Source organism: Vidua macroura, chromosome 3 (genome assembly GCF_024509145.1).
Source record: "Vidua macroura isolate BioBank_ID:100142 chromosome 3, ASM2450914v1, whole genome shotgun sequence".
NCBI lineage: Eukaryota > Metazoa > Chordata > Aves > Passeriformes > Viduidae > Vidua > Vidua macroura.
In genome coordinates this window covers 27414230-27436399 of record NC_071573.1, presented here as the reverse complement: position 1 = coordinate 27436399, position 22170 = coordinate 27414230, and the positions used below count along the sequence as shown (strand labels likewise).

The window sequence follows — 22170 nt, the reverse complement described above, 5'->3', positions numbered from 1 at the left end:
GAACTGGTACAGCATCATATAGGCACAGGCTCTGTGCAGAATTACCAAGGATGCATCAGGGTATTTGCAGTTCATTATCTTCCTCATAAGTGATGAGTCAACAACACAAAGTTCCTGGGCCAAGTAACAAAGCTGGCTGAAAACTAGACATCAAAAGAACACTTCAGTCAAAAAGCTTTCTAAGAGAAAGGGGTCACAGAAGCTATCTAGGGAGACACACTGGCAGAAAGAGTGAGTGAAAGATTAAGGAATGGGAAAGATTCCTTCTCCACGATGTTATGAACAGCAAGTATTAAGGAAAATCCAAGCATTCTGGTACCTTTAAATAAACAACAAACCGACTTGTTGCTGAAGTAAAAGAATTTTAAAGTAATCATATCTTTAAAAATATATCTTTAAAAGCCATTTACTCTACACTACTTGGCTAAAAGAGAATTTCAAGTCACTCTCCTCCTCTTGGAAAGAAGGAAAATGAATTAAAGTTCTGAACTGGTCCCACAGAAATGGTTGTACTTAGAGCTAGATACACAACAAGGAGATTATCTGAATGCCAGAAAAATGTGTGATTAGGGGGTTCTCCCATGATTTTTCCCTTGCCTGGAAAGCAATATGAGTTGATACCCATTTTCAAGCCCTTGTTTTCTCTGAATTTTCAATTCAAAGAGGAATTCTAGACAAGAACTGTGAAACAAGAGTGTGCAAGGCAAATCCCTAAAGACACTAGTTATTACTATGCAATGGCTAAGAAAAACCCAGTATGTTCGTTCAGAACTGTTAATTTCAAACAGTATCAATCATATTCACAAGTTTCCAGAGTCTCAGCTAAAAGGCTTTGGAGGCCTGAGGATGGGAACAGAGAAACTTCCACAAAATAGCACCATTCAAAGATACTTTAGCAAAGGTATCATGCTTCATGTGGTATAAACATTGTTCCAGACAGAAAATCTGCAGACAGATCATCCTTAAAAAGGTGAATGCTCAGATTCTACTAAAGTAAGCTCCAGCTGAATGAAAATTATAGTCAGAGTAAGAACTTTAAAAAGCTCACCATTTTCCACTCTCAAAATCTCAGCACAGAGGTAACCATTTATCTAGGGCTTCACTCTGAGACAAATAATTTTAATAAATCATCTGATAACCCTATAAATACAGAAAAGCAAAGCTTTTCTCACATTGCTCTTCAACACCGAGGCAGAATAGACACAGACATTAGGAAACAAGAGGTGCCTACAAGCATCACAATCAAACCTTACAAAACACACACAGAATTTATATTAAATACATCTATGAATCTGAGTGTCCTTATCTTAAGATTTATTCCACTTCTATTGTGACAGGAGAGAACTTTGTTCAGGAGTTTATTTTTACTTTGGGGTTTTCTAAACCATCAGACCCCTCATCTTTGTCAACAAATGTTGAGACAACCTAAATATAAGTCCTCTATCCTATAAATTGTAATGTGTCTTTTATGCTGCACCAATTGTACCAGAACATACTCTACCTCCATTATAGGAAGAAAACATATAGCTATTTGGATTAGATTTGGCAGGACTGAAAATAAACCATAAAAATACTACAGAGATTAACCAGTCACACAGCACTGGAATCCAGAAACATTGATCCAACCAGAAAAGTTTCCATCTGAAAAAGAAGAATTCCCCACATCAAACCCTGTTGAGATATACCTTACAGATACAGCCACAGTAAAAATGCACATGGATGTTCATTTTGTAATTGCAGCTCCATTTCAGAAGCACCCTGATTTTAACTGGGACTGGCAGAAGCCCAGAACAGGGAGGTGTAAGAAATACTTGCTATTAAGTCAAAATCTTTCCTCCACTCCAACAGCAAGCATTTTTACATTAGGTCACCACTTCAGACTGTTTGAGCACCAAATCAAAACAGGTTTTTCTTTTGCAGAGGCATTAGATAACCTATCTTTAAAGTATCAAAAGACAACATACAGAATTTGAGAAGGTGCTTTCAGTATTCATGGACTTTTCAAAAATACTGGTATTTACTCCAGTCACAAGAAAAAAAATCTAAAAAAGCTGCAGGAAACACAACATCATACTACTGAAATATCATGAAAGCATTCTTTAAATAAAAAAAAAATTCAGAACTTCTACCAACTATCTCCATGTTAAAAGACATCAGAGGTCAGATGTGAATCTAAAGAATAGCAAGTTAATAAAGTGTCCTCCTCTGAGCTTCCAGGAGAAGAAAAACAGAAGGGGGTGTTAAATCTTTGGATAAATCTCCAGTAAAGACAGTCAGAAATTATGCTGCCTTTAGCCACATGAAAGAGAATAGAAGGATTTCTCTTTTTAAATTACTCTTTATTGTCTGCTTCGTAAATCGTGATCACATGTGGTATTTATTACAATGAAAGTTTCTTGTTGCTGTAGCCCTCTTGCTTGCATTCGGTGCTTTCTGTTTATTTTAAAAAGAAAAATGTCCAGAAATCCTTCAGTTCTGTGACTGAAATTTTCTGGTTGTGCACAAGCCAGAGGGTCACGGTGACAACCAAGGAGCCTGTGTAAAACATAACACACACCTTTTTAAGTTGAGATTCAAAGCAGTAGGAAAGAGTCTAGATACCCCATCTCTCCCCATTTCATTCTCACACAGACAGCTTTTTATAGGTAGGATGGGAATTGAAGTCTAACAAGATTTTTCTATGCCTGTGTAACTTCAGGGCTTGCACTCCTTATTCTAAAGCCCACCAGAACCATCCCATTAGGAACAATTATTTAAGACCTTCTACAACTGACTTTACAAACTTGCCAAGCAGGCAAAGCCAATTCACGGATTGACACAAATTCACCTCCCCACTGAGGCCATGAATCACCACATATATTAAACTAAAGAGAGACACTGATATGACCATGGATAAACACATTCCTTGCATTTTTTTTTCCAGTTGGAAATTGACCCACGTTTGGTTTGAATTAAAGATTCATCGCACTGAAACAAATAACTAAATGGAAAGATATGAGTCCCTTTGAAGAGCGTGCAAATCAAATTTAGGTGATAATTAGCAGCAGGCAATTGAAACCTACTGTTTATTTGCACAGAACCTGATGTTACTGAAACACGGCTTGAATTCAGGCACAGTGTGAACCGAGCCACTGAGTTTGCAGGAGTTAATTTAACAGTTTTGTATCTGAGGTAGAAATAACCATGCTTTGAACAAAATGAGACAGAATTACATGTGCTCAGACCCCTCATTCCAGCTACTGTCCCTTCCTGTACAGTTACTGCGCTTCCAAGGTTTTATATGTTGCAATTGGGTTTTCCCCAGAATACTCCTCCTCTCGGGAAAGCGATGCATGGGGATGCCATAATTGGGAAGAAGAATAAGCAGCTCATAGCTGAGTTATAATGAAGTATTACCTCCTATAATGTCTGCCCAACTTAGTCCCTGTTTGTTTAACTTAGTTTGCCAGGGAGCATAAATATACGTGTCATCAGCTGCATGTTTGGCAAACCAAGCAGTTTTTTCTCAGGATGTGCTTGGCCTCGGTGTAAGAGGAAGCACAGTTGTGCAGCACAAGTGAAGAAGAGAAAAATGCCTCTCCAGCCCAGAGCAGGCTAGAGTAGCAACTCCCATAAGATAGATTTGGCCAGAGCATTGAAGTGAAATTTTGGTGTATTTTTCACTTCACCACATGTTTTATAGATTGTTTTTTTTTTTTTTTTCCAGTTAGCCTGAGCTACCACTGAATAGGAGGCTGATAAAGATTTTTAAAATATTAGAAAATATAGAACTTTTGGATAAAGGGAAATAGCTATCAGAATAATGAATTCTACAGGAAAAAAAACAAAACAAAACAAAAAAACTTCAATCCTCAAGACAGAGATCTCCCTGTATCAGGAGAATGGTCCCAGTTTGAGCTACTAAAGGCTTCATTCCAAAAGGAAGAGACAGTGTTCATTCCACACTCACTTGTATCTGCTAGAGGTAAGACCTGTGACAGTAAAATTTGATTCCTACAGATTTTTATTGCCCCATTTTATAGCAATTTTCCATGACAACGGGGGTGGGGGGATGGCCATGAGTGGGCAGAGAAAGGAACCCCTCTCCCGTGCAGGTCTACCAGCAAGGGAGCAAGAGCAGCACCCCAGGCTGTGCAGGCTGCTGGGTCATTTCAGGAAGCACCAAGGGCACCTCCTGAGAGGCTGTACTGTTGTTTCCAGCCCTGAGCATGGATCAGCAAGGGGCCATCCCTTGCCAGAGAGAGCCCCTTGGGCTGGTCTTTGCTGCAGCCTGACCCCATAAGGAAGCCACACAGCTTTCACTGGTTTTTGCTCTAAATCTGCTGTTGCTAGAGAATTTTAAGCAGTCCCTTTCCACATCACTCAGAGAGAAAACTCTTCACCTTAAGAGTGAAGCTTTAAGGAGACTGCTGTCCCACCCTGCTTCCCATAGAGGTATTGCCCAACATGAGTCCTTTATCAAAAATAAAATAGCAAAGCCAACAATGTTTTCAGGACTCAGGAGATAAGTTTTGCTTCTTTGGGGACAGATAGCTCACATAATTTAGCACAGCTCCAGAGATCAGCTATCTCTGGACAAGTTTACGTACTTCAGAATTAATGTGGGTTTCCTTCAAGTAATTTAGAGAGCACTCCCATACACTTACCCCTCCACCCAGAGAAAGCATATTACCATTAAATTTCCAGATTACCAAAGCAGAATTATTTCTATTAAAGCTAAGATGCTATTAATCATAAGTATGGTCACCTGAATTTTAAGCCTCTCAAGAGGAATTGGGGCCTGGTCATCTGACTGCTTTACCACACTAACAGATTGCCTCTAAGTCAACTGAGTTTTCAATAACACAACACATTCTTTTAGCTGTCACAGAAACTGGCAAAGTTTGATCCTGTCAATCTTTTTCAGAAGTTTATGTTAAGATTATTTAGCTTGTCACAAGGTAACACATATAAAGGAGGAGAGACCAAACCTCACTTGAAGTACAGATCATATATCCAAATTAGCTAGAAATGTCAAAGTCCTGCCTGTGAGATAGATGAGTTACTATCACAGGTGCATCAGTCAGATTCAAGAAGAAATTACGGCTCTAACTGGCAAGGCTATGCTGGAAGAAGACCCCCCGTGTATTTTGGCCAAAAAAAAAAAAAAAAAAAAAAAAAAAATCTGTATTTCCTTTAAGGAAGTGCCACAAATAATACCAATAAAGGAAAAAGAAAAGAAAAATAAAAAAACAAGCATCAACTAAACCAGCCAACTATTTGCCCTTCCACCTGGAAAACAGAAGATTTGGGACATAACAGAATACATTCCTTCCTACATTTAATAACATCTCCATGGATATTTCCCCTGACACAACACTATTTATGAAGTCCACACCTTCCTCACATCCCAGTTCTTTCTAACCTCACACTGCAGCTCTCAGATGCTTCATTTATGGAACACAATGCTTGTGGGAACACAGAGGCAAGCAGCTGGTAGAAAATGTTTGGACTAAAAGGAAGCAAAAGGACCTTTTGTGCAAGCTCACAAGAGCAATCTTCAACAGGCTTCTGCCAAGAAGAGGATAGGCTCAGGGGATCAGGTATGGAGGATGAAACAGCTCCTCAACACCCCTTTCCAGCCTTCTTTCCAAGCAATTAATATCTCAGTCTGCAGTTCTGCTCTTGTGCAGACTAACTGCAAATGACCTTGATAACACCCCTTTCCAGTGACTTTTTATCTGGTTACAATTGAGTTGGGCCTGAAATGCTGAAACAACCTTAGCACAGCTGCAAACACATTTTAATGCCTTGAAAAGTAAGTCAAGTGATCTGCCGTAAGATGATCAGGTAAAACACAAGCATTATTGTGTCATTCACATAAGACTATTAACAATTTTTTTTTTTTTTTCAACAGAAATCCACTGAATCGAATTTTAAAACTAGTATTTTTTATTTTGGGCTTGACATGCTTCATCAGAGGCAAAAATAAAAATCAGTTGGGTGAGGGCTTCAGACAAGGAAAGGAAATTACAAATTGAACGGAGTTTGATTTTTAGAAGCTGCAAAGACTGAAAATACAGGACTCTGCAACAGACAATTTAGGGATAATTGTGCAAGGTAAGTCTTTCCAAATCTCACCACAGTCAACAGAAAACCTGAAACACTGCTCACAAACCAGAGCACTTAGCAGAAATCTAGTATAAGTTACAACATTTTTAATTACAGACACCAGCTGTTAATTTCCCTAGTTGTACTTTATCCACAAAGAACAGCAGTTTTTCAGTGAAAAACCCTGTAGGACTGGACACACTGCAGCACAGCAAATCTCAGAGAACCAGGTTTATCCACCAGCCCTGGCTGTATGACAACAAATAGGCAGCACACAGCTGTGACACCGAGCTTCTCCCATCACAGTCACTCGTCATCCTCCACGCTCCGACAAGGCTATCAGGCACATCCCTGGGGATGCCCTGGGCAGGGCCACGAGCTGGATTTCACAGATCCCTGTGGGTCCCTTCCAACTCAGCACATTCTGTGATTCTGTGCAGCCCTTCAAGACCTCCTGATGAATCGCAATACTGAAATCCGCGTTCTCGTTTTTAGAAGGCGCTAACCAACAAGGAACGCTTCCGAGCCCTTCTATTCCTCGCATCCTCCCTCCACGGAGCGGGGCTGCGGGGGCTGGCAGCGGGAAAGGCGGGCAGCGGGAGCCGGCACCGCCGCCCGCAGCCCCTTCCCGCACCGCAGCACGAAGCACAAGCTGCTTCCTCCACCTCGTGGAGAATCGTGAGAATGATCTGCAAACCACAGACACCAAAATTTGATAAAATACACAATATTTAAAACAAAAAAAATAAATCCTTTCCCCGGTCCAGAGTGTTCCAGATTTTTTGGAAATAGTTTCCTGTTCCATCTGATCTATCATAAGTGCTTAAAAGCTTCCTTTTTTCTTATTAGTGAAGAACATCATTAAATAAACAAGAGAGTCAGAGAAGCAACTTAGAGATCTCTACTGAGAAGGAATGGTCAGATCTTAAGCTACTTGGAAAGTTACAACACTTATGAATTGCTTCATCATTAGAAAGTGGGGAGAATCTCCTCTGGGTGAGTTTCTTCATCTCACTGTGCTCCAAAGTTTGTACCAGTAAATATTGTTACTACACTAGACTCTTTCACTAGTATTCTGGAACTGTTATATTCTTAATAAAAGTGGTTTTATTTCATTGGTGCTTATCTTTGTTTCATCAGCTGTCTTATTCTCCTTTATTTCAAGTTTACATGACAATGTCAGATTCATCTTCTCCTGATCAGGCCATTTGTTAGATTCTACTTTACTTGATACCTTCAAAAAATGCTTTTGTGGATTTCAAATTTCCTGTATCTCAACTCTATTTTCGCTGACTTTTTGTTTGTTTGGATTGTTTTGGGGGTGGGGCTTAGGGGGGGTTGATGGGGCTTTTCTGGGGGGGCTTTTTGTATAAGAGTAATTAACACTCCATTCAAATATATATTTATAGAATTTAAATATCACCAGTTTTCCTGGCATATTCTTGCTTTCATTGCCTCAAATTTTGTTTGCTCTTTGACTGCTCTCTTACCTTACAAAGATGTTTTAATTGAAGTATCCATAATGACACCCACCCCAACACAAAATACAGGGCCACACAGCTGAACAAACCCAATGTATTCACTGTGTGCTAATTGCATAGCAAGCAGCAGAGAAATTGGTTTTTAAAATCAACACTCCATCAAGACAGCTGGAAGAAATTCACACTTTGCAGTGCTATTGTGTCTGTCTGCCTACAGAATGTATACATACTATTCTTTCTGAAAGGTAGTCAAAATGCAGAATAAAAATGCTCTGCAGGGCAAATTTCAACTTTTACACAGATTCTGGTGTTTACCAGTCCTCCATTCCTTCTTCCTTCTCTTGGGAAAAAAAAAGGAAAGTTGAAAAAAACCTCAACAAAACAAAACAAACCCTAAAAGCTCTTTATCTGGGGATACCAGTGAATTCAGCCTAAACCCATTCACCTGGCTGAGGGCAAAGGAGGTCAGAGCCTGGTGTTAGGCTCAGTGCAGTCAGGGCAGGCTCTGACATCCACACCCAGCCAGTGCTGCATGTCCCTGGTTTGTGAGGGCCCTGTCCTGGAGGGTCTATCCATTCCCACATGCAGGAGTGCACAATACTGAATGCAATTTTTAGCAAGTACATGTACCCAAACTCCCTGCCCCTGTAAGTGGCTGTTACCAATTACCAGGGCTAGCAACACTTTCACTGCCACCTTTACAGGCAGCAGTTCCCAGCTGGATTTCCCCTTTTCCCTGCTGTGGCTGTTCTGTGCCTAGCCAGCTGCATGGCAGATTGCCCCCTGGCTGCATCCATTACACCACAAAGGCACTAAGTAATAATGCTTTTATCACAAGGGACAGACCACAAAGGACAGAAAAAGCAGAGGCTCAAGTGTCTGAACAAGGACTAAGTTTGCCATCTGTGCTCAGAGAGCAGCTGCCAGCTCTGCTTTCACCATGAGCTGAAGGAAGAGATCAAGACTGAAGAGGGGAGCTGGCAGCTACTGCAGCAGTGGGTAACAGACCAGGTAAAAGAGATTGTGGATGAGGATGGACATAGAATATTTTTAATGGTGAAAAGAGACAAGACATGTTAAAATGAAGAGCATTCACTGCATCCAGTGAACATTTTGTCTCCTACAGCGTGTAGGAGACTCCCCAGCAGAGCACCAGTAGCTGCTGGCATTTGGTGAATGTTCATTCACAAGACAGCTCTGCTGAAGATGATGCCTACTTTTCTGACAGTTGTTATTTTCCGTAAAATACTAACCATTTGACAGGTAACAACCTTTTAACACCTTTCTCACAGTAAATTCTCTTTCTAGGTCATAAAAAGCAAAAATTAATGCATTTTTCAATACACACCATCACCTGTGTGATCCCATAAAGTTCAATTGAAAACTGCAGCCAGTACTACACTCTTAAATAACCTTTCTCCACAATGTTAACTGAATATTATTAGCATAGAGTTGTTAAGGATGAATAAGATGACTGAAGGTCACCTTGTCTAGGGCCCCTGCTCAAGCAGGGTCACCTGGAGCATGTTTCCTAGGACAGTGTCCATGTGACACTGTACTGCAGGATTTCCACAGCACTGCTTGATGTCTTAGTCAATCACACCATCAGACACGTCTTAAATTGCCTCATTTCTTCCCTAAGCTTATCGTTTTCAGTAGGTGCTTTGGGTGAAGGAAAGGGATGAGACTATTGTTTCAATGCCCCCAGAGACCATTGGCTGCACCACTACAGACATAGGAATAAATACAGCCCATAAAGATTAAAAGGATAATTACTGCAGTACAAAAAAAGTCTGTTTGAAAGACCAGCTGGCTCGATGCTGTTTAAGAGAAATAATATCTGGGGGGAAAAGTCTTCACAATGAGATTTGATTACATCTGTAAAATGTTAAAACCTCCTCTCATTACTCAGAGCCCACCAGAACCACCCCATTTGGCACAATTATTCAAGACCTTCTAAAACTGACCAAGCCCTTTACAGACTTGCCAAACAGGCAAAGCCAATTCACAGACTGGCACAAATTCACCTCCCCACTGAGGCCGTGAATCACCACATACATTGCACTAAAATTAAACTGATATGATTGTGGATTCCTTGGTTTTGTTTTTTTTTTTTTGTTTTTTTTTTTTTTGTTTTTTTTTTTTTTGGTTTGTTTTTTTGTTTTGTTTTTCCTAGTAGGAAATTGACCTATGTTCGGTTTTATTTAAACTCACTTATTGCACTGAAATAAATAACTAAATGGAAAGATATGAGTCCCTTTGAAGAGAGTGCAAATCAAATTTGGGTGATAATTAGCAGCAGATAATTGAAACCTACTGTTTATTTGCACAGAACCTGAAGTTACTGAGCTACCTCCGGAATGGACAAATAGAGCTGCATATTCTGCTTTCCACCCTGCTTCTCATTTTTAAACCTTTTACAGAACATTGTCAATTCACCAGTGTCAAAGCTTCTGCAACCTTTTTAAGTAAATGAGGGGACAGAGGAAGCTAGTGAAAATAATCTTTTTTTCTGTTCTAAAAAACAATGGACCTTTAACAATTTACATCTGCTCCTTCTCCTCTTCCTCTCCATACATACAACAGTGGATTTCAAGATAAATCTTGCTTTTGGATTGCAGTACAAACAAGCAAGTCTGTATTTGGGTATAAGGTTCTAAGGCTCCTGGTCACCCCATTTGTGGCATGGTTTAATCCAGTTTTCAGTCTCAAATTAAAAAAAAAAAAATATCCAGTTTTCCCTGCCATCTATAATCTTGCCCTGGTATTTATTTCTACCAAACCAGCCAGGTAAGGAAGAAAATACCTTCACTCTGATAGGGGTAGATGCTAAACACATCTGCCTGCAAATAGCAGAGGGGACATCTTAGCCAAAGAGTTTACAAATTGGAGATATAAATACTAATTCCTCCAAAAGTTACAGAAAATTTATGGAAAATGAGAGCACAGGTAAAATATGATGATTTTTGTGGGATCCTGCTTCATCAAAATGGCTTTGAAACAAACCATGCAGCCTCTGACAGAATGCTTCTGAAGAAACAGGTCAAAGTGACTTAAGACTAAAAGAATCCAAGAATGCTTTATTACTTAGATTAAAATTTGATTGCCAAAGGATAAAACAAAATCAGAGTGGGGTGGTATCTCCCTTTTAGCTTTAACTAAATCATATATGTTAATATTTCACTTTAAAAAAAGGAATCCTCAACTTCCAGGGAAGTGAGACTTAACTCTCAGAGACTTAACTCTGAGGAGAATAGAGGAGAGTAACATAATGCATTTTCATAAAGGGAATTCTAATTACTACGGGTATCTTAATGTTGCATGTTGTTTTCACTAAATACTCAAAATCAATCAAAACACTGGGGGAAATTTAACCTCAGGAAAAAAAAAACACTCTAGTAACAAATAGATTCCATACCTCCCTTACCTCATAGTAAAGACTTACGTTGTCAATGACACTCATTCAGTAGCATGAAAATACCTCCCCCATTCCACAATACTTTGGAACTGGCTCAGAGTTTTTAGCAATGTTCTTGCTCAAATTAACATCAAACCTTGCATATTAGATATGCTCTTTCACAAACAGCTTTCAATATCAGTGTGAGCCCATCCTTGCAATTGTTAAGACACACAAATCCTGAGTAAAATATTCATTAATTCTATTCTTCACCCAGGTGCAAAGGCAGAAAGAGCAGTGTGTTTAGTATTTTTAATTCTAATATGAACAGATACAGTAGTATAAAACTTCCTGTGTCTACAACACGTTTTTAAAATCAGGTTTAAGTCATTTAAATCTCAGATCCCCAAAAAATCCATCCTGCACACACCTACTCACCTTCCTGCTCATCTCTTCCAAAACCTGGAGCCTCATCTCCTTCAGCCTCATGTGAATTTCCTTCTCTGGACACAAAGGTTTCCAAGTCCCTGTTCCTGAGCACTCAGTAGAGAGCCTTCCACAGGCACAGCAGACACTCTACTTGCCATTGCTAACAGAGGCTTCCAAAATCCCTGATTAATTTTGCCATGAAAGCAATGTGAATTGTTCAACCTCAGTAATAATTCCATGCATTTTTATGCTGTTGGCCATTTGTCAACCCCAGATACACCCAGCAATGCCTCGCTGTGAGATGAACTCTATCAAGTTTCCAGTGATGGTGACTGCACTCCCTGGGCAGTCCATTCCAGCGATGAACCCTTTCAGTGAAGAAATTCCTGGTATATCCAGCCTGAACCTCCCCTGGCACAGCTTGACTCTTTGTTCTGTCACTAGCTGCCTGGGAGAAGAGGTCAATCCACACCCTCCTATATACATATGTGTGTGCACATATATTAAAAAAATAAAATACAGAAGAGCCTTAAATTCTGACGCAGCTAGTTCCTCCATTTATAGAACACTTTTTCCCCACAGGTAAGATACAAACTCTAGAAAAAAAAAAATAAAATGGGGTTTTATCCACAGCACAAAGCAGGGCAACTTCAAAGGTTTTTGATTTACACCAAAAATACTGGTTCAGCTGGACACTCTGTGTCCTTTGCAGGTTTTCTCCCCTAGTACAGGAGGTTCCCTCAAGCTTACTTAGTGTTTACCTGTTGTAACTCATTATTATGCACACTTTTTTCCATGTCCAATACAATGACCAGCTGCAAGATTAGCAGCACTCACAATTGCCAATCCATAAATCACACATAATTCGGTACACCCACCACTACTCATTTGAAATCTGTACATGCACTGCATCTGTGCACCAGAGCTGCTATGAGCAGATCTTCACCAGACCTTGCTTCAGTGACTTTCTTCAGCCAAAGTGAGAGCTGACCACAGTCACAAAGACAATTTCTCCCATTTCTTGAAGCTGTCCGACAAATGCATTGCCGTGAAAACCCCCAAGGAAACGTGTGCATGATTTAAAGGAAAAATTCAAAGGCTTATTGCTGAAGAAGAGAGAAATTCCTCTAAGTTTTAAAATTGTTTACACTTACCTTTCCTTGTGCCAATCTGATTCTGGTTGTTTTTCGTTCAGATCCTCAAAATGAACGGTGTTTTGACTTTCTTAAATCACCTAACCATTAACACACGTACCCAAATCTTCAGAAATTCTGCTCCATAAGTTGGAATAAACGTAACAAGCCCCAGTATAAAAATGCTATTGAAAAGCAATTTTAAAAATACACCATAAATTCTTAAAAGAAAGTCTCGAGTGAAGACACCTGCACAGTAGACATCACATAAAATGTTTAGGAATACAAAAAGTTTGCCTGGTGATTCTACAGGGATATGACAAAAAGAAAAAAAAAAAAAACAACCCCAAGATGCTTAGCCATCCTAACCCAAAAAAAGATTAAAATAGCATCTAACTGATTTTATTAATTTTGTTCCTGTCTAAATGCATGTGGGAAGCAAGCATTCAAAAGGCGTATTTATTTTGTCTCATTGACAAAATAACAAATACTAACCACGAAGATTTCTACCTTTCAACAGTGCAGGCCCTACTTCAAGATGAGATGCAGTGCCCTTCACCAATGCTCCACTTCCATAGCTTCCAAAAATAAAAGTGAGGAAGTTCCAGGCATAAGAGCTTTACAAGATCGGAGTCTCAGCATACTCTCTGAAAAATTCAATCACATTAAGAACAGGTTCATCACCTCTCTAATAAAAATAGGAAGATTCCCCGTACCACGTGCAATTGCAGCATCTTCTCACAAAATACTCAAACACAGGTATTTATAATCAAATGCAGCTGACATGAGTCAAAACCTGCAGCGTGGATGCAGTGGCCACTTCATCCAAAAGCCTTCTTCTCGTCTTCCATCCCCCTGAGGCACCAGGAAGATGAGCCTCTACCTTGTGAAAATACACCAGAGAAGGAGAGCATGTCTCAAGAACCTCGCTGTGGTAAGACTTCTAATACCAACAAGGCAGAACCATTGGCTCTTTTGTAATGTGGAGATTAACATTACTGAATGTAGTTATAATGCCACATGAACCAAATCCTAATAGTGTATGTTCAGAAAGATGCATAAGGAGTATGGAAAGTTGGCCTACTAAGTATACTACAACAGAGCTGCATCATGAAAAGCAGAGGAGTAAGTATATTTTGTAGTCATATTACTTAAAATTGACACCAATCATCTTTTGGAAATATTCAACTTGGTTAAATCAAGACAATCACAGGTAGACATTTTTTCCCAAATCTTTGGCTGTATTGCAATGGTTGTTTCAATTTGTCATCTCCAACTAAACATTTCCTATCCATGGATTAACAATATATTTACTGACTTGTGTCTTTTAACAGTATTTATCCAACATAACAAAATAAACTGCAATTTGTTATACTTTTTTTTTTTACAAAACATTTTATAAATATTTTTACAAAATGTATACAAAGCAATTTCAAGTGAGACATACTTTACAAATGAAGGTATTTAAGCAAATAAAGTCCATACCACGCTGACAATAAGTGACACATCCTCTTTAAGTGAAGTCAGTCTGTAAGGCCTCCCTACTCTAACAGATAAATTATACCAAAATCTTCAAAATTAACATAGTTTTCTTAATTGCCAGTTTAAAATTTGTTTTAATATTAGGCAGTATTAAATAACATTGAAATCACAATGCTGATCCAGCAAAATAATGAAAACATGTTTAAAGTCATGCATATTCACAATACTTTGCTGGACTTGAGCCCATATGATTAATAAAACTTTTTTTAAGCACCACAAAAATACAATTATTTCATTTACTGCTTCACCACGTACCAGAATTCCTTTAAAATTGAATTCAAAGGAGTGAACAACAGAACATTAACAATCTAAGATCAATCTTACTAGGATTGTTCAAGGGGTTCCTCTCATCAGCAGTTCAGAGAAATGTGTCTGACCAAATCAATCACCATTACTGTTTGCAATTTGTCATTTTTTACATGCCATTGTCCTCCCTTCCCAATGAGACCCAATAGAAGACACATAACCTGATACTTCAGTTATGTATTTGCTGTAGAGAGGCTGAAAACCCCATACCCATTTCAAGGTGGTACAACAAGCAAAGGGACTGATGAATGTGCAACTTCACCTTTTTTTTCCTCAATAGAAGAAAAATTTAACCAGCTAGCATACAGCTGTGTAACTTACTGCTCTCCTTCCTAAATAGTTCAGAATGATAAATTAATAAAATTTCCAAAATGATAAAATAAAATATGCATCAGGATACACAGCCATGAGAATATTATTAAATCTAAAAAGGCAATAGGTGAAGACTATCTTGTCAGTTTTGCCAATAAGAAAACAACTACCTGCCTGAAAGTCTATTCTGTGGACACCCAACTAAAAATTTAAAACTGGCAATACTTATTAATATTTCATACAACACTTGGGACTGTTGGATTTTTACAAACATGTACTTTAAAATTGGCACAACTTTTTAAAATGGCAATTAGTAACATATAAAACCAGTATTTCCATTCATGTTGAAGGGGAAATGAATTTTAAGGAAGTTCATCTTTCTCTCATTGCTTTCTAGATTTGGTTTCCTTTAGTGGTCAGACAGTGGACTGTAGCTCAGTACTGAGCTGCACTGTAATGTTCTACTATCCCAAGGATCTAATTCGGCTTCCTTCCATGCCATTGAGATGGACTGAATTACACACCAGCAAAACCTTTTGGTTTCTCTCCTGGCAATCTCACTGACAACCACAGCTTGTCACAACGAGCCTCTTACATAATGAAAATCATAATCAGCAAGTCTGGAAAATGGCTGGTAATGTTTCTGAGAAATGGTGGAGAAGTTCTGGGGGAGAACATGAGCATATCTTAGAAACCACAAAAGCTGTATCCTCCTGAGCAGACATATGTACTACACACACGTGACCAATGTCAGCGCGCTTATGTGCACTAAAGCACTCATGACCAAAGTAAACTTGAACAAAGCAGCATGGGCAGGAAAAAAAGAGTCATAGATTAAAATAAATAAATAAAATAATAAGATTCTATCTTAACAACATGACAGCAAGCCAAATGCAAACCATGCAATGGTTTCACTTGGCTTTACAATATGAATTAATAATTACACATTTTTTTGATATGTTTAAACAATGGGATTGCTGATCAACTTTGGTCTGTACATATCTTGATAATAATGACTGCTACGGTGGATGATTTAACATTCTCTGACAGCAAAAAGCAAAACAAAATCAAAAATAAACACTGGCCTTTAAATTTACTCAGAGTAAGGCTAACATCCTCTTAAAATATAAGCTACAAATACAGTTTTCAAATCAAAGTGCTTTTGACACTTGGTCTAAAAAAAAACCAAACAAAAAAAATAAAAACAAAAACAAAACAAAAAACCAAACAAACAAACAAACAAAAAAAACCAAAAAAAATTTATACCATTTCAGAAAGACTCAAGGCTGACTACATCCAATTATAAAATGCAAAATCTTTTCCTCAAGAGATAACATATATATGTATTATATATATAAATTCATGGCTCTATCATGGCCTCATCCTGTACACTTTGCTATTTACTGGCTTCCATTCTACCTTCCTTAGTCAAGCATTTATTACTTCATATCATGCCACTGTGACTAAGATCATATAATATCATCCCACAGACTAAAGTTACCCACTACAAATATATCAAGTACTAGTTTCTGCTCAGAAAGCAATAGAAAAGCACTTAAAGTTTAAATTATGAAGCCTTGTAAACACACTGCTGATTTCCTTCCAACTTAAGAATCCTAGAATACAGATTCATTAACAAAGCAAATAATCACTTCTGAATCGAGGTACAGTGGGTTTTCCAGAAAAACTAAAAATTTGATGATTTGTGGAAGAGAAGGGTAGGGGAGAATTGTTGCTTCCATCACTCTTTAAAAACATCTTCTTAATAAATATATCCTTTCAAATGACTGTGATTGTCAGTATATTACCATATTATATAGGGCCTAACAACCTGCAACCCTGTTACGTTGCAGTACTGCTCAATAATCAAAAGCACTATCATAATAATACTTGAAACAGTAAGGCCCTAACAGACTGCATTCTAACAAGGATTAACTTTACTTGGATATCTCACTGTAACCACAATGAGTATTGCTCTCAAACACAGAACAGAATCTAGTTTAGAAAGGTTAACCTTAAATGCATGTCAGGCTGTACTTGTGGTGTCATTCACATTTGCTTCTGCTAAGAGAAACAGAACTTGTCCATGGTACTGTAATTATTAACACTCTAAGATACTATTTACAGCTGCTTCTAAAATAGAGTCAGTTTCTACAACACTTTCACTGTGGTCTGGAATAAATTTTTCCAGGCAGTTCTCTTGTGAAGCAATAGGTGAAAAATTAGGGAACTCTAATTCAACTGAGCCACTACTTGCCGCTTCATTTTGTGGCTGCCTCCCAGCTTTTTTAAGTTCCAAGATGTTTTTAAATGTAGTTTCTAAACTCTTACTGAGCAGTAAGTCTTCCTGGGGTTCACCAGAGCCTTTCCTGTTATCAGGATGCAAAACCTCATTCTTTGGAGAGCTCCTCAGAGTGTTGTCTTGAAGTGAATTATTACACGTTACCTTTGAGAAAGACTGAACTGCATTCCTTGATATTTTATTGTGTGTTCCATGACTGCCTCTTGACACTATTTTTGACAAGTCTTCAGAACTCAAAGAATTCTCAGTGGGCTTGGCAAGATCTTTCCCACTCATCCTTTCTTCAGAAAGGGCCACGTATTGGCTCTCAGAAGAACAATTAGCTCTTTCAAACTTTAAAGCTTTAGTGAGGCTCTCGGATTTTTTAGTAGAAGCTTTTCCTTCTTGTGGTGTCAGAATGTTGTTAGGCACTATAGGAAGTTTACTGTGATTTGCGGACTCTGCTGAGCTGGATTTTGGTCGGTCTCTGGCTTGGGTTTTGGTAGCTTGACTTCGAGAAGGTAATGTTTTGCTAGACTGATGGTCACTTCTGCTGGACTGTGCTTCTTCAGCTGTTTTCTCAAATTGCTTGGCAGAACAACAAAAATCGGCCTGATAACCATCTGAAAATTAAGTAGCAAGATTTTACTAAAATTACCTACACATCCAAATAACTGACATTCCAACGCAGTTTCTGTGTACTGAAATTCAAATAACATCCACAGCTTACAGATCTGGATCTTTAAGAGATGTTCATATGCTTAAGTGTTCTGCTGCGTACAGTGCAGGACATTAGCACTAAATTAATCAGCACACTGCTCACTTATGTGCACTGTAAAAATCAGATTAAGGCCACTTCCCAGCATTCTAAATATGCAAATATGGTCTCTGAAGATTAATACTTTCTACAACACAACCTGTGAATATCTTTTAAAATATGCAGATCATGCAGGACCTTTAAACAAACTGTGGCTGTAATCTTACACAAATAATGTGTTTCCAGGTGCTATGTTTAACAATATCCCAGGTAAAAATGCTGCCATTTAAATCGCCATGACACTCCAAGAGCAACACTTCATTAAGATGAAAGAGAGTATTCATGCTTCAAACAGTGCTGGTCTTTCTGGCTGCACGCAAACTCAGAGGTTCTTCCCTGCTAGGATGGAAGCACTACAGGCATCATGACTGTTGTCAAAAGAAATTCAAACATTTCTCTGCCAAACAAGTAAAATATTTTTTTCCCCACAAATAACTGTTTCAACCCTACAGTGTCTCTGGATTGCTGAATTTTGGAGTTATAAAAAGTTATCTTGCAAATGCTTATTCAGTATTTCGCTAACTGGAATCCATAGCAATCAGTGCCTCACTGTGGCCACAACTATTTTAAAGAACTCTACACTTAATTTAGAAGTTAAGCGTTACTTACCAGGATCCACAAGTGCAAGACGCTTTTCCCGGGTCAGAGATGCTCTTTCCTCTTGGTTAAACATCCTATCAATCATAACCATTTCTGCAGAGGGATTTATCCGCTGGAGGAAAAGGAAAAATGCAATCAATCTCTGTAGTGACTCATATGTTGGTATCAAATCAAAACATTGATAGCTTAGTTAAAATTTCAGACAAAGGAACTTCTTTTATTATGTATTTGCGAAGAACATTCACAATTCAACAGTCTTGACTCTGACCCAACCATTACTGAAACTCAATCATGAAGTATTACTCACATTGTAATGCAAATTTTATTTGGGAAAGACTTTAAAACATGAAATTGCTATTCCAGTTGTACAAATTGTATTTTTTCAGGACTGAGTATGCTTACTTCATAATTTTCCTTCATATAGTATACCACAATTTTACTTCATACAATATCCTTCTCTTTTAAGAGATCAGCCAGCAAAAATCTTGAACTGGGACCACTCTATTATCTTCCCTGCACTTCTCTCCTATCCTTCTAACTAGCTGGTGCAGAGCTGCATTTTGCTGACAATGCCTTCAAGCCAGCTGGATCCATCCATCACAGAAAGTGTTCACTGCACTTGGCCATAACATAGGCAACTAGTTTCAAACATGAATGCTATGTGAAATAAACTTTTCAAAATTACTAAATGGGATTTGCCACACAACATACCAGATGCTAAAAGAACAAATTTCAACCTCCATCTTGTTTTTGCAAATACTTGCAAATATTTAATGGCTAGGATCTTTTACAATGCAACTGCTAGTTTTAAAACCATATTAATTCTAACAGCTATATTATGGATTCCTGTCTCTAAATATCTAAATGCCTATTATACTCAAATTCAAAACTCTTCCAGATTTGAAAGCATATCTGAAGTCACAATGGCATTTCCTGATCCTTGTAAAATACATTCTTTAACTTTGTCAGTTTTATTTTCCCTCATACCTGGGATTGTGAAAGCACTTAAAGAAGCACTTCTGATGAAGTTCCACCTAGCTTTTAAGGACAATGATTTCCTAAACTGTAATATGATTTGGCTCCAATTATAATATGGCTGGAGGCCTCTGAATGGACAACATCAACACTATTTCAGGTTTCATCAGCCACAGAAATACACAGAAATCACCCTCCTGATTATCGCAACCTGTTCAGTGTAAGAGCAAAGCAGAAGCAAAGAAGTTCATGCTCTTGTTCTGTAGGTATTGTTTTAACAAACTAAATCCCATCCCATAAACAAAGTATACCTGGGTTCTACACCTTACCATTGCATCTTCTATAAGCAAACATCTGTATTTGTTCAGCATAGCCTGTGTCCTCTTCAGAAGCTGTGTAGCTACAGATTCAAATTCACTGTCCACTAGAAAGACAAAGTACACTTTCAAACACTGTTCTTCAATAACCTGCACAAATTTTAAAATGTTCCTTTTCTTATTACTCTAATTTACATTAAGAATTCTCACAATACACTGATTACGAACTTACTGCCAAATTTTAGAAAGAAAATTACCTTTTCTTAAATCTTCTTCTGTTGGCAATGATCCCTGGCACACATGGTATGAAAGGAGTCTCTGAACTGCATCATTTAATGATCTGAACCGACTTTTATCTGGTGTCACAGCATGTACCTGATCCTTCTGTAATTGCTGCAGAATACTACAAAAAAATTAATGATATATACTTAACATACTGTACAGAGTTTTTACATTGACAATAGTAAAAATTAAGGTTTCTGCAACAAAATTGAAGTGAAATCATGACTTACAAAGCTCCTTTAGTTAACTGTTTAGCAGCAGGCCTTTTCTGTCCAACTAAATGACCATCAACCTAAGTTCAAAATAAAAGACAAATTACATTTGTCTCATTTGCAAAACCTAAGTTTCAGGATTTATTTCTGTGAATTAGGTACATTACCAACAGCAACTGCAACCACCAAATAAATACAAACACTTTCAACTATCTCCTATTTTCACAGGGCACTGGGTATCCACAAAATAGGGAAGTGACATAAACCAAAGGTCTGAAACGCTCTTTGTAGACAAATTCCACTGCTGTGCATTATACGTATGTGATTAAGAATGAGAAGATCAAAGTTAACAGGTGCAAAGAAGGAAAGATACAACTAACAACTTTTACAAATAAATCTGCTCATACAAACTGTCTCTGCATTTCTCAGATGTCATCTTATTTAATATTGATGGATTAGAGTATCTGTGAGGAAAGCAGGCTAAGGTTGTGCACTTAAATTCTCAAAAGCCACAGTGGATGGGGGGGGTGGTAGCAGTAAAATTCATTCTAGGAATTCTGTTTCAGTGTCACTGCTACAGATATTGTCCATCAGGTGGAAATCTACGTCATTTTGTCCTTTGCTTAGATATTCAATGAAATCAAGATTTTTCCTGGGAACACTCTCCGAAGACCGGAGACTCTCTGATGGGGTAAAGATTCATGGCAGGCACACTGGAAGAGTATTTGCCTCAAAAAGCCTCCAACTTGAGAGCACAAAAGTTCTCACCACCAAGCAGAATGAATATCTGACCAACTATTGCACAACCAGGCTGACCACCTAACTGAGCAGTACTGTACCTTCTGCTCTACTTGTACATCAGTAAGACGTGGAAAAACATTCCTGTCCTACTGCATTGATAAATACATTTACAAACAAAAAATTTAAGTCAGAGCCTCTCCAAAAAAAACTCATCCTGGACAGTGTTTTTGTACATACTTGCATTATGTAAGAGAACTTTTGATGGTAAAAAAAGAACACTGCAGTAAAAAATAAAACAGACAAAGACCAGGTGGAATGGTTCTGCTGCTTCTCACAAACCACACTCTCCCAGTCTGCTAGAGAACAGCTGAGTTTATAAGAAATAATGAGAAAAGTAGGTTTGACCAACTCAATGAAGAATCGCTATGTCATACAAAATTATCTCAGGGAACAGTACAGTCAGACTCCACTTACTGAACTGAATCTCAAAGCAGCATTCAGTGTATCAATTTGCAAAATAATCAACATTTATTATGTCAAGGTAGAATTTGTCAAGTTTGAGGGAATTCATATACTCTACAAAAAACCCGCAATGATTCCTTATTTGTTTATTCACTACCTTCCCTCACCCCAGTGGAGAGGAGATACAGGGAAAAAAAGTAAACCTTGTGGGTTGAAAAGAACCGTTTAAAAACAGGAACAAAATAATATAGTAATGATAGTTATTCTAAAGTTGTAATGAAAAAGAGAAAAGGGGGAATTAAACCCAGGAGAAGCAAGTGATGCACAGTGCAATTGCTCAGCACCCTCTGAACAATGCCCACCCCGCTCCCAAGCAGTGATCAGAGGCTCACAGGCAATTCCTACATTTACACACAGACATGATGCTCCATGGTATGGGATATTCCTCTGGCAGTTTGGGTCAGCTGTCCTGTGTGTGTCACTGGCACACCATGGGGCACTGGAAAGGCCATGACTTGCAGAGTAAGCACTGCCCAATAACTGAAACACTGGTGTGTTATCAACATTACTCACATCCCAAATCCACAACACAGCACTGCACCACCCACTAAGAAGAAAATGAGATCTATCCCAGACAAGACCAGGACAGACAGGGAAACATATAAATAGAAGTTCTCTACCTGTATACTCTGCTGAACTGTTGACGATCCTATCACTTTTTCTTGTGGCTGTGCTGCTCCTAGAGATTGTTGTATGATTTTTCCTCCAGAGTCCTGTCCTATAAAAAAAAATT

General features: G+C 38.3%; 1 protein-coding gene across 7 annotated transcripts in view; it reads right to left on the bottom strand.

Annotated features, from left to right (window-relative positions):
- Positions 1-13748: 13748 nt before the first annotated feature.
- The window catches only part of BICRAL (BICRA like chromatin remodeling complex associated protein), a 45364-nt gene continuing 36942 nt past the window's right edge, over positions 13749-22170 (bottom strand). For 6 of the 7 annotated variants that reach the window (XM_053973036.1, XM_053973033.1, XM_053973034.1 and 3 more), the window contains 6 exons: positions 22058-22155; positions 20193-20254; positions 19938-20083; positions 19693-19787; positions 18398-18500; positions 13749-17594 (listed from right to left, as the gene is read on the bottom strand). In XM_053973036.1, coding sequence (XP_053829011.1) covers positions 16792-17594; positions 18398-18500; positions 19693-19787; positions 19938-20083; positions 20193-20254; positions 22058-22155 — 1307 coding nt within the window. In that variant the 3' untranslated portion in view covers positions 13749-16791. The remainder of the gene's footprint in view (positions 17595-18397; positions 18501-19692; positions 19788-19937; positions 20084-20192; positions 20255-22057; positions 22156-22170) is intronic. The other variant, XM_053973039.1, reaches the window with a different exon arrangement.